This window comes from Chiloscyllium punctatum, chromosome 10 (genome assembly GCF_047496795.1).
Source record: "Chiloscyllium punctatum isolate Juve2018m chromosome 10, sChiPun1.3, whole genome shotgun sequence".
Taxonomy (NCBI): Eukaryota; Metazoa; Chordata; class Chondrichthyes; order Orectolobiformes; family Hemiscylliidae; genus Chiloscyllium; species Chiloscyllium punctatum.
The window spans coordinates 73,073,728-73,087,553 of NC_092748.1; the positions used below are offsets into that span (position 1 = coordinate 73,073,728).

At 39.2% G+C, this 13,826-nt stretch overlaps 1 protein-coding gene across 5 annotated transcripts in view; it reads left to right on the forward strand.

Moving 5' to 3' along the window:
- The window catches only part of ttc21b (tetratricopeptide repeat domain 21B), a 108,397-nt gene that overhangs the window by 31,020 nt on the left and 63,551 nt on the right, over nt 1-13,826 (forward strand). For all 5 annotated transcript variants that reach the window (XM_072579501.1, XM_072579500.1, XM_072579496.1 and 2 more), the window contains 3 exons: nt 4,398-4,598; nt 11,427-11,556; nt 12,003-12,160. In XM_072579501.1, the coding sequence (XP_072435602.1) occupies nt 4,398-4,598; nt 11,427-11,556; nt 12,003-12,160 (489 nt within the window). The remainder of the gene's footprint in view (nt 1-4,397; nt 4,599-11,426; nt 11,557-12,002; nt 12,161-13,826) is intronic.

Consider the following 13,826-nt stretch of genomic DNA (forward strand, 5'->3'; position numbering starts at 1 on the left):
CACCAAAGATCCTAAGACAACACCTTCCAAACTCTCAATCACTTCCACCTAAAAGGAAAAGAGCAGCAGGTACTTGGGAATGCCACCACCTGCAAGTTCCCCTCCAAGCTACTTACCATCCTGACTTGGAAATATACCATCCTTCCTTCACAGTTGTTGGGTCAAAATCCTGAAATTCCCTCCCTACTGGCATTATTGGTCAACTCACAGCAAGTGGACTGCAGCGATTCAAGAACGCAGCTCACCACTACCTTCTCAAGGGTAAATAGGGATGTGCTATCAATGCTGGCTAGCCAGAGACACCCAAGTCCCACAAATGAGCAAAACAAAAATTAAGTTGCAGGACTCCTACCTAATACAAATGGTAGGAATCAGTATTTGTTAACAATAATGGATGTGTCCATTAGATTTCCAGAGGCCATTCCATTTCACAATATCATAGCTAAAAGGATTGTAGAAGAGTTACTCAAATGTTTCACCAGATACAGACTACCCTCTGGGATACAGTCAGATTAAGGTTCAAACTTTTACATCCACATTATTCAAGGGAGTTCAAATGTACACATGCCATCCAGAGTTGCAGGGAGCGCTAGAAAGGTGGCATCAGACATTAAAGATCATGTTGAAGACTTGTAGCCAAGACTATCCAAATGATTGGGATCAGGGAATTCCATTTGTACATTTTGCCATCAGTGATTCACCAAATGAATTGACCAAATGCAGTCCATTTGAATTAGCTTTTGAGCATGAAGGGAGATTACCACTAAAATTGATTAAGGAGAAGTTGGTGATTCAGAATTCAGAGATCACGTATTTGAACTATTTGTCAAATTTTTGGGAATAAAGAAATAGAGCAGGGGAGTTGGCGAGACAGCATTTAAAAGTATCACTGCATAGAATGAAATAGAAGCAGCCAAATGAAAAACTTTCAATTTTGCTATTGGAGATAAGGTGTTAATGTTAATTATAGGTGAACCTTTAAAAGCAAGGTTAATTGGATCTTATCTAGTTAAAAGGAGATTGAGTGAGATGAACTATTTGATAAGGATTCCAGTCAGAAAGAAATCTCTCAGTGTATCTTGTGAATATGCTCAAAAGGTATTTTGATAGGGAAGGAAAGCAAAAGGAGAACGTATTACTAGTTTCAATACAGAAGGAAGAACCAAGTTCAGATTCTGAATTGGACATTCCTCAGATTTGGATAATGAAGAAGTTTTCAAAAAGTGGAATAAATTATTGAGTTATCTCCCAGTGGAAAATCGAAAAGACCTGAAAGAGTTATTGCTATCGTATGGAGAGATATGTGGGAATAAGCTGAGAAGTGCTAATCTACTTATGCGTGATGTAGATGTAGGAAATGCTGTTCCAATTAAGCAACATCAATGTAGACTTAACCCTCTAAAGTTGACACCGGTTCCAAAAGAGATTGAACACATGCTCCAAAATAACATAATCAAAGTGAGTTGCAATGACTCGAGCTCACCCATAGTAATGGTGCCAAAACCAGATGGTACCCAACGATTATGTGTGGACTATCGCAAAGTCAATGCAATTAGAATATCTGATTCATATTTGATTCCATGTTTGGAAGACTGTATTGAAAAGGTGGGACAAGCAACATATTTTCTAAGTTGGATTTGCTCAGAGCATACAGGGAGATACCTTTATCCAAAATACCAAAGACAATTTTGGCTTCTATAACACCAAATGGACTGTACCAATTTAAAGTCATGCCATTTGGTATGAAAACTGCGCCAGCCACATTTCAAAGCCTAACCAATAAAGTCATTTCGGATTACCCAATTGTGTTGTTTACATCAATGACCTGGTGATTTTTAGTCACACATGGAAGGAACATTTGCAGCTTTTATCAGAATCATTCGATCGACTTTGGGAAGCAGGCTTAGTGATAAAAGAGTGAATTTGCCAAAGCCCAAGTCATGGCCTTGGGCCATGCTAACAAACATGGACAAATAGCCCCATAGAATGGAAAAACAAAGGCTATTAGGGAGTTTCCTATACCATTGACAAAAAGACCACTACTACAGTTCCTGGGATTGAGTGGATTTTATCAGAAATTCTTACCGAATTTTAGCAGTGTGGTTGCTCCACTCACTGAATAACTAAAGCAAAGCAGGAAGTTTCAGTGGACAGCCTACTGTCAAAAGGCACTTGACAGCCTGAAAGCTGTGTTCACCACTGTCCCAGTATTGACCACATCTGAATACACAGGCGAGGAGGCCTTGCCTGATCCACAACAGTGTTAATGTAAATAGTGCAAATCATTACAAAAATCGTCAATGTTTTGGTATTTAATTTAGAATAGTTGATTGTAAAACAGGCAGCAATTATAATCTTTAACTCCACAAACAATGACATGGACAATTGAAATGTAATCATTTCAGAGTCATTGAAAATATTCACTGAGGATGAACTTGTATTTATTTGTATATTCTTTCTTCATATCTGAGATAAAAGTCTCAAATTTCATACACAAAATGGAATTTTTGAAGTGAGTCACTGTATTAAGCAATGAAATTATTTAAGCTTACACTAAATAAACATTTAAAATGTAGCTGCATTAATGAAAAGTCAGGTACCTGGCTAGAAGGGTCAAGGACATGGAAGCACACAATTTTAAAATTAAAGGCTGGAGTTTTAGAGGAGAATTGAGGAAGAATGTTTCCATCTAGAAAGTGGAAGGAGTCTAGAATGCACTGCCTGTGAGGGTAGTTGAGGCTGGTGACGTCACAACCTTTAAGCGGTACTTGGATGAGTACTTGGAAGTGTCATTTTAGTCAAGGCTATGGGCATCATGTGGGAAAGTGGGACTGATGTAAGTAGTGGTGTATTTTGGCAATAGACCTGATGGGCTGAAAGGCCTCTTCTCTACTCTATGATTCTAAGTACTTTTCAAAATAATGATGTAATGCAAACTTGTCATGCATCTGTCATGACAACTCCTACCATGATGTAATTGTGGTGGAGACAAAAAAAAAGGCAGTGGGGTCCTCACCTGCATTTTCTTGCCTGATTAAATGTTCTTCCATTACAAACTGACCACAAAATTCCCCTTAAAAACTTGCATTTATATACTGCTTTTTAGAGATCTCAAGTAGACTAGAACACCTACAGCAATGATGTACTTTTGAAGTGCAGTCTCTCCTGTAATGTAGGAAATGCAAATTTACAACAGCCATCTCCCACACACAGCAACGTGATGGTGATCAGATAATAAGAGTTGGTGTATTGATTGAACAATAAATATTAGCCCGGACACCTGCTCTTTGAAATAATGCAATGATGTCACTTACGTCTGTATAAAAAGGCAGAACCTCGTTAACTGTCTCAACGGACAAATGCAACCTCCTTAATTTCAATTGCAGTACATGTTATTGTTTGCACTTGCATTTAGAATCCCTACAGTGATTCAGGAAACAGGCCCTTTGGCCCAACAAGTCTACACTAACCCTCCGAAGAGTGTCCTATCCCATCCAAACCCGTTCCCCTTTACATTTACTCCTGATTAATGCACCTAACCTACATAACCCCTGATTAATATAGGCAATTTAGCATGGCCAATTCATCCAACCTGCACATCTTTGGATTGTGGGAGGAAACTGGAGCACGCAGAGAAACCCACATAGCTATGGGGAGAACGTGCAAACTCCACACAGGCAGTTGCCCAAGGCTGGAACCTAATGTAGGTCCCTGATGTTATGAGGCAGCAGTGCTAATCACTGAGCCACCATGCTGCCCTTTCGGTTTGCTGAATCAGTTATTAATTATTATTTGATAACCAGTTCACATTTCCTGCAGTCCAGGGAGCTATTGGCAGCTCTGCTTTCTAGTATAAAGTATGTTCATCAGTGTGAATTGGCTTTAATGTGATTGATGAATTGTGGGCACTATTTGAATAATGCAAACTTCCTACTGAACAGGTATAGCAATTTTCTATAGCAGCCCTCAACAGTATGACTTTCTATAGTGGCTTTCCACAGCATAATTTTCTACAGTGTGTGATCGAAGAGGAATGCAATCAGCGAGTTATACCAGTGCGACCTGCACTTCTGCTTTTCAGGTGTATAATAGCATCTCTGAACAGGTTAATTGAGAAAAATATCTGTCCTTCCTTAGGAGACTCTTGTGCTGCAGTGGTAGTTTCCTAGCTCAGAGCCAGTTGGCCTGGGTTCAAGTCCCTCTGGTCCAGAGATGCATCATAACATGCCTAAACAGGTTGATTGAAAATATCTATCCTTTCTAAGGCAAAGAGATCTTAGCCATGCTCCACATATAGCTGAAAATTAAGCATCATTAATAAAAAAAATTGTGCATAAAGAGGAATATCTGTTCAGACAGAAAAAGGAAATCAAATTACTTTCATGTTTTTATTCCAGGAACTGTCTTTCCTACGTGCAGTTTTGGCAGTGAAGAAACATAAGGGACAGGATGAAATCATTCATTTCCTAAATGATGCTATTGATGTTCATTTCTCCACATTGCAAGGCCTGCCTCTGGGAGTTCACTACTATGAAAAACTAAATCCTGACTTTTTGTTAGAAATTATACGTGAATATCTTGCCTTCTGTCCCACACAGGTAAAAGATCAATGTTAAATTAATATTTAATCAAAATTAAATAAAATCAAAACAGAAGAGATGCTTATATTGTAAATGCATTTGTGGTTCTAAAATTTAAAAGGAGTAAGATTGTCAGTGTTTTATTTTAACTAGTCCTACTGTATAGTTTTAAGTCAAATAGTTCATAAAAAGGGTGGAATTTTAAGTAGTAATGGCAGCAAAAATGTCAGCATTCATCATCATTACTTTTCTCAAAGGGCAACTTCTGGAGTGTGTGAATTGAAGTTATAGATAGAGCCAAATGTTACTGTCAGTAATTCTGTATTTCTCTTATCTGGCGAGCTGTTGAAGTCTCTCAAATTGAAATCCAGTAGAATCATTGAAAGTGCACATAATATCAGTATTATTATAGAGATGCTTGGGGTAAAAAGCACATCTTTTCTGAATAAGAAGCAACTGGGTTTTTAACAAAATTCTGCATTTTTGAACTTCTTACTTTTTTGTGCATGCTTCAATCATGTACTGCTCTCAGTGAAATTTTGATAATGAAGGATATCGATACATTTTACTTCACATTTTGCTAAATGTGAGTATGTTTCAGTGCAATTGGCTGCTTATCCTCCTTAATGACATTCTTTTTCCTGGATGCTTGAAAATTCCCTTGGCTTCACACCATACACAAACTAATATCCAAAAAAGGGAAATGCATGCTGCAGAGATTGCTAGATAGCTTTCTTTGAGGTCAGGAGTGAGCACCATCACTTTGCTGCAGACCACAAAGTCCAGATCTAAACATGTCTTATACTATGGAAAGTATCCTGATGAAGGGCTTATGCCTGAAACATTGACTCTCCTGCTCCTCGGAAGCTGCTTGACCTGCTGTGCTTTTCTAGTGCCACCCTTTTCAACTCTGACTCTCTAGCATCTGCAGTCCTAACTTTCTCCCATTTAACATAGGCTTCTGGCCCAATGGTAGTGACACCACCACTGTGCCATGGTAGCTCTCACTAATGGAAAAAGGCAGATAGAACTTCAGTTAACTGTCTCAACAAAAAGCTGGCATTTCTTTAATTTAATTTGCAATACATGCCCGCTATTTGCAATTGCAGTTGCAGTTTGGTGAATCAGTTATGATGATTGGCAACAATTTAAGATAATTCCAGCTTTCAATGATTCGAGATGCTTTCTGTTGCTTTTTTCTGAGAGACAACAGTATGATTCGTTCTAAGACCTACTGCGGCAGCCTGAAACCGCGGATAGGAGCGCACCCATACGTTTAAGCGAGAAATTTAGCTTTCCAGCAGCCCCCCTGCTCCCTGATTCCAGAATGTTCCCTGTAAAATGTTCAGGCTACGCTAAATTACGCTAAAAAACTCAATCAATTTATTAAGTACTTAAATCACTCACACTGTTAACAACAAGCTATATCTCAATCACTGTCTATCACTACCCTGGGTTCTGTAACAAAACCCCAAACATTAATAGCTGGGAGAGTTGGCAGCTAGCTAGGTGGAAAGACTTCTTGATGTCTTCACCATGCCACCTGACATAGGGTACCTCCTGCAGACTGATTCTTCGAAGTTCTGCTGAACAATGTGTTCTTTATACACAGACCTCTGTGCCAAATGTATGCTTGATTTGGAATTATCAGTGCATACGACCAATCCTGAATGTTTCATCCAAATGTATGCCTTCTTTGGTAGAGACAGCAGTTACTGATTTCTTGCAATCTTAGCCCGTTGTAAAGCCTCTTATCAGTTCCTATTAACTTCAGCCTTACTTAACATTTCAGTAGTAAAATAAAGAACTGCAGATGCTGGAGATCTGAAGCACAAACAAAATGTAATGTTGAAAATCTGGCCACATCTGTGAAGAGAAAAACAGTTAACATTTAGAGTCCAGTCTTAAGAACATTCTGTCATTCTGACATTCTGTTTTCATTTAAATATTTTCAGACAGACAACTCTTCTGTATCTTGTTAAATTCATTTATTCTAATCTGAATAAATAGAGTCAGAAAAAGGTTAAAAATCACCAAACTCTTTGACTTTATGTTAAGAGTTATCCAGAACTCTATCTAAAAGGGTAATTAATGAACTTTGAAGTTTCTTTTAAGTCATTAGGCTATACGATACAGGAAGAGAATTAGGCCATTCAGCCCATCATGTCTGCTTCATTTGATCATGGCTGATATGTTTCTCAACCCCATTCTTCTGCTATTTCCCCATAACCCTTGACTTTTTTACTAATCAAGAGGGACCCATCTCTATCTTAAATATACTCTATGACTTGGTCTCTATATCCCTCTGCAGCAAGGAGTTCCACAGATTAACCACCTCTGGATAAAGCACTTCATCCACACCTCCATCCTAAAGGGTCATCCCTTCACTCTGGTGTTGTACTCTTGGGTCTTAGTCTCTGCTACTATTGAGAATATCTTCTCCACGTCTCTCTGTCCATGTTTCTTACTATTCTGTAAGTTTCAATCAGATTTCCACTCATCCTTGTAAACTTCATCAAGTACAAATCCAGAGTTCTCACTCACTCCTCATATGACAGTCAGTTCAACCCTAGTATCATTCTTGTAGATCTCCGCTGCACTACCTCCAAGGCCAGAACATCCTTCCTTGGATATGGGGACCAAAACAGCTAACAATATTCTAACTGCAGCCTGACCAGAGCCTTATACAGCCTCAGTGATACATTGCTGCTCTTGTAATGTCACCCTCAAAATGAATGCCAACCTTGCAATTGCCTTCCTAACCATCAACTGAATCTATATGTTAACCCCTAAGAGAAACTTGAATGTGGACTCCTAAGTACCTTTGTGCTTGACATTTCCAAAGTCCTTCCCTTTTAAAAAAATAGTCTACACCTCTATTCTGAAAATGTGTTGCTGGAAAAGCGCAGCTGGTCAGGTAGCATCCAAGGAGCGGGGGAATTGACGTTTCGGGCATGAGCCCTTCTTCAGGAATCCTGAAGAAGGGCTCATGCCCGAAACGTCGATTCTCCTGCTCCTTGGATGCTGCCTGACTTGTGCTTTTCCAGCAACACATTTTCAGCTCTGATCTCCAGCATCTGCAGTTCTCACTTTCTCCTACACCTCTATTCTTCCTATTACAGTGCATAACCACACACTTGCCATTAGCATTCCATCTGCCACTTCTTTGCCACTTAGCCAGCCTGTCCAAGTCCTTCTTCAGCCTCCCTGCTTCCTCAACATTACTTGTCACTCCACCTATCTTTGTGTCAATTGCAAAATTATCAATAATGCTCTCAGTTCCTTCCTCCAAATCAATAATATATAATGTGGATCGTTGTGATCCCAAAACTGACCCCTGTGGAACTCCACTGGACACTGGCTACCATCCTAAAAAAGCACGCTTCTCCAGTCAGCCATTCTTCTATTCATTGCCAGTTCCTTGCCCCTATCACCCAAGGGTTCTTATCTTATTTATCCGCCTCCTGTGCAGTACTTTTTCAAAGACCATCAGCAAATCCAAATAGATCATGTCCACTGGCTCTCCTTTGTCAAACTTGCTCATTACCTCCTCAAAGAAGTTAAACAAATTTAGATTAGATTACCTACAGTGTGGAAACAGGCCCTTCAGCCCAACAAGTCCACACCGACCCTCCGAAGAACAACCCACCCAGACCCATTTCCCTCTGACTAATGCACCTAACACTGGGCAATTTAGCATGGCCAATTCACCTGCTATGCACATCTTTGGACTGTGGGAGGAAACCGGAGCACCCAGAGGAAACCCACGCAGATACAGGGAGAATGTGCAATCTCCCCACAGACAGTCGCCCCAGGCTGGAATTGAACCTGGCACCCTGGTGCTGTGAGGCAGCAATGCTAACCACTGAGTCACCGTGCCGCCCCTTTGTCAGGCATGACTTCCCCTCGATGAAACCTTGCTGTCTCTGGCCTGTTTTACCATGCACTTTCAACTGCTCCATAATCTTATCCTTAATAATGGACTTGAAAATCTTATGAATGACTGACTGAAATCAGGCTAACCATCCTATAAGTTTCCTGTATTCTGCCTCCCTCCATTCTTAAACAAACGTATTTCATTAGTCATTTACCAGTCCTCTTGATTTCATTGATTCCTGAAAGATCACCACCAGTGCCTCCACAATCTGAGCTATCTTTCAGAACTCTCATTGTAGCCCATCTGATTTGGTGATTTATCCACCTTTATACCTTTCAATTCCCCCAGCACCTTCTCCTTAGTATGTGTTAAATGCCATATGTGCCCATGAAATTAATATAAAGCACTTTTCTAGAGGGAACCTGCTGCCCATTCAGGCACTATGTTTTGGATGAATTATCACTTCAGTGCTATGATATTAAAATTGATACATTTTAATGTACTGTTTCTATTGTATGTGCACCAGATTGAAGCCTTAAAGTCACCCCTTTTTATTTTTCAAATAAAGTTCTGAGCAATAGTCCTGCAAATCCTAGAAGTTCAATATTTTGACTTGTCTTTCTAGTTTGTTCCCCAAATCAGAAAAATGCTGACATGCAAGGTAAGCATATTGGCATGGATTTCCTGATGGCCAAATAATAAATCAGAGTTGTATGTCTCAGATATAGCAGATTCAGAAGGAATTATGCAGGCAGTTGAGGATTCCACTGGGCAATTCCCATATGCTGGAACCCATTTATCCATATAAGTATCAATTTAAATCAGATATAAAGAGACCAGACCTGTTCACGATATTCTAGGTGTTATCTGATTCATTCCTTATACAAGTATAGTTTTAGCAAGACTTGTCTATTGTTATGGTCCACTGCCATTGAAATAAATCCTAACAGTTCATTTGCCTTCCCAATAACCCACTGAACTTAGATGTAATTTTCTAAAAGTAATAATTCGTGCAAAAAGACCCCAAATCTCCCAATGTTGTTGCATTCTGCAGTCTTTCCTATTTAATTAATATTCAGCTCTTACATGTGCCAAAGTGTATGACCTCATTTTAACACAGTTATATTCCATCTGCGAACTTTTTACTCTCTCTGGCCACTCTCCTCTGTCACTGTTTTCTCTAAGTTACGCGGTCAGGCAGCCTTGCTGAGGGTTTGTGAGCACGAATCAATGTGCCAACTCATTAACTTCTTGTTTCTCCAGCCACCTCAGAGGTCCATGCAACAGCTGGAGAAATTTGACTAAACATAGCTGACCAGGTATCCTAAATTAATCTAGTCTTGTTTGCCAACACTTGGCCCATATCTCTGTAAACCCTTCCTATTCATAAACCCATCTAGATGGCTTTTAAATGCTGCAATTGTACCAGCCTCCACCCTTTCACTGGCAGCTCATTCCATACACGCACCACCCTCTGTTATGGACCATGCCAGATCCGCTCAAAAAATTTCAAGAAAGTAGCCTGGACTCTAACTTTGCTTGTTGTTTTAAGCAGGTATACAGTGGATATTCCAGGAGGGATGTAGCTGGCCCAACCACTTAGTTTTAAATAAAACAATTTATTTGCAAGATTACTGAATGAAACATAAACAAAAGAGAACAGAATATAGAATAACTTAACCTAACAGATTATCCCAACTTAATAGTACTGTTCCAAATATTTGCAGTAATCCCCATAAATGCTCCTTGGCAAAAAGGCAAAATCAAATACAGGGTCGCACAGGAGAGAGAGAGAGAAATGGCAGAGAGATTCAGCATGGAACATGCACCTGTATCTTAGACCAGCAGCCTCACTGACTGACTGCTTTCAGTGGACAGCCAGACTGCTTAAAAAAAAAACAAACCAAAGAAAAGCTGAGCTGGGAGAACTGGCCATTCCCGTTTCATTTTAAAGTTTATTTTTAAACTTGAAAGCCTTTTGACTGAGGCAGTATCTGTTAGCTATAATCAAACTGGCCCTAAAGCCCTTCAACCCTAGACTTTTTGGAATTGCTGCTTTTATGACCTCTCTGAAAAAAAGCCAAGGATAGCATAACCTTGTTAAAGGAGCAGCATCATCACACCTATGTATGAAAACTTGCCCCTTAGGTCGCTTGCAAACCTTTCCCCTCTCACCCTAAACCTCTCCCCTCTAGTTCTGGACTCCTCCTCCCTAGGGAAAAGACCCTGTGCATTTATCCTATCCATGCCCTTCAAGATTTTATAAACTTTTATTAAGTTAACCCTCAGCCTGTGCACTCCAGAGAAAACAGCCCCAGCTTATTCACCCTTTCCCTATAGCTCAGACCCTCCAACCCTGGCAATGTCCTTGCAAATCGTTGAGTTTCACAACATCCTTCCGATAGGGGTGAGACCAGAATTGCACAAATGCAAAATGTTTTTCTAGAAATCTAAAATAAAAGTAGAAAATACTGGTATCACTCAGCAGGTTAAATAGCATCTCAAAAAGGTTAGAAACTATGCAAGTATTGAAAGAACTTGAAGAATTTCTGCTTTTTTGTAAGTTGATTTTTAAAAATTCATTGGATGTGGGTGTCACTGACTGGACCCACATTCGTTGCTTGTAAATCCCTAATCGCCCAGAGGGCAGCTAAGAGTCAACAACATTGCTGTCTGGAGTCACATAAAGGTCAGAATTCTTCCCTAAACAGCATTAATCAGCAATGATTTTGTGGTCATCATAAAACTCTTATTTCCAGATTATTTTTGAATTCAAATTCCACTATTTGCCATGGCGGGATTTGAACCCAAGTCCCCAAAACTATACATGGGTCTCTGGATTAACAGTTGATCAATAATACCACCTAGCCAGTGCTTACCTTGTCTGGTTGTTTTGTGTATTTTATGTACACTGGACGTAATGTACATAAGTTTTCTCAAGTCATGACAGATTTGTTTTTTATTTGCAGCCTGGAGCTCCTGGTCAGCCGCTATCTCCATTATTGAAACATTGTGCTTCAGTGCTGGAAACTGTTGTGAAAACAGTACCAGGACTATTAGAGGCTGCCTTTCTAATGGCCAAAGTTAAATACTTAGCAGGTACTTATATTGTACTGTGAATTAATAATATGAGTTTTATTTATGTTACAGCAGTAATTTCTAGATTGCCTTGTTGTTCAGTGTAACCTCTTCACTGCGAGATCAGTGATTTTGTCAATCATGAAGTTGCATGTCCCTATATTTTTATATCTATAACTCTAGGGATTAATAGGGTCCTCAAACATAAAAACATAGACATCTTGTTTGTTATAAATATCTTGCACAATTGCTGTATATTGAGAATTTTATTGTCTTTTGTTTCTGGAATTTTAATAATACAGGAAAATCCTCTGCAAATGAAAATATCTTGGGTTTAAATAGCTTGTAACTGAGAAGTAATTTTTCAGAAATAGTTAAAACAATGTAGGATTATTTTTGCAATTATTTGACACGTTCAGGAAATGCTACAGCTTGAACTTCCACTGTTGCGTTTTCTTATTTAAAAGGTGATGTTGATGCCGCCCAATGCAATCTACAGCATTGCTTAGAACAGAATCCTTCATATGCAGATGCCCACCTCCTAATGGCTGAAGTTTACCTGTCTCAAGAAAATTTTAAACTCTGCTCACATTCTCTGGAACTGTGTTTGAGTTATAATTTTGAGGTAAAATTTAATTGTATTCACTAAGTAACAATGTTTTTGATTAGATTGTAATTTTAGTTTTTTAATTGTAAAGCTTTTTTTAAGTTTTAGTTTTAACCTGACTTTTCTTTTATTCTAAAACAGAGTTTTATTTCAGATATGATTTATTTTTCACTGAATTTTACTGCTTGTTTAATAATTCCATTACTTAGACCTTCCACTTTTCCATGACAGTTTAGCTAATTGCATCTTTACAGCGCTATTGACCACCACAGGGTTTTGTCTCTTAACCAAGATGATTTACTGGCTTGAGCAGTTTGATGTTGCCAGGTACTGTCTCTGTCCTCACGGGGTATCTGTCTGAAGGGAACTTGAGATGTGCTATGCAGACCTCAGAGGCCTGCTGCAGTGCTGTGTGGTCCCACTGTAGAGAGGGGCAAGTAAAAATCCTTATTTGAAAAGCAACACCTAAGTCTGATTGTATTGGCTTCTTAATATTTAAATTTATATAGCTATTCTGCACACAACTCAGTGATTCCTTCGATCTACACAATGGGCAGAACACTTGGCTCTCAATGGGGATGAGCATGGATTAGATTAGATTACATTACATTACAGTGTGGAAACAGGCCCTTCAGCCCAACAAATCCACACCGACCCGCCGAAGCACAACCCACCCACACCCCTGCATTTACCCCTTACCTAACATACGGGCAATTTAGCATGAAGTTGCATGTGCACAGAAATTTATACTGCCAGCTGGCATGCTGGTTTGCCAGCATAATTTAATGGTTGTGCCATCTTCTAGGCAAGGGAAAGTGTGGCTGTATTAGAGGAGAGAGGGGTTTTTTTCTTCTTGAAATGTAATGTAAGTTTTAAGGCACTGATTAAATATATTCCCTCCTTAAGGGAGTTGTGTGTCTCCTTACAGCACACAACTGCAGTGGTTTAAGAAGGCAGCTCACCACTACTTTCTCAAGGGCAACTAAGGACTGGCAAAAAATACTGACTAGCTAGCAACACCCATGTCCTTCGAGTGAATAAATAATTTAGATAACGGTAATAGTTTGAGACAGAATTAGACATTTGGTCCATTTAGCTCACCACACCTGATGATGATATTATCAAAACTATACTTGTGGTCCATCTTTTATTTCCCTAAGAAGTCCTCCTAGGACTACTGCAGTTCTTACTGTGCTCCTACAATAAGGTTAAAATACAAGTTCTATGTTTGCCGAACTAATGATGATGAAAGAACTGTAATTGGCTGCTGAAGGAGAATATGGAGCTGTTAATGTGTGCATAACATTGTTATACTTTTCCTTCTTGGGATGAGGATTATAGCCAGGAGGGCTGTCAGAGGAATCTTTCATAATTAGTGGAATGCGTCCCTTTCGTTTGTACATAATTGTACTATTGCTAGAGGGTACAGCTATTAAGGCTCTGATGAAACAACTTCTCTGTCCTGGATAATGTTGTGTATTACTGAATGTGTCTGATCAATTCCATTATCTTTCACAAATTACTATACATTTCAATATGGGCAAAGTCTTTCTTTGGATTTTATGTAACAGACTGATAAGTTTGATCATAAAATTTAAATTTTGTTCATATACAGTAAAATACGCTGCATCCCACCCCACATTGGATCTGCATATTGATCTGTATCATTTTTATATCCTTTTAT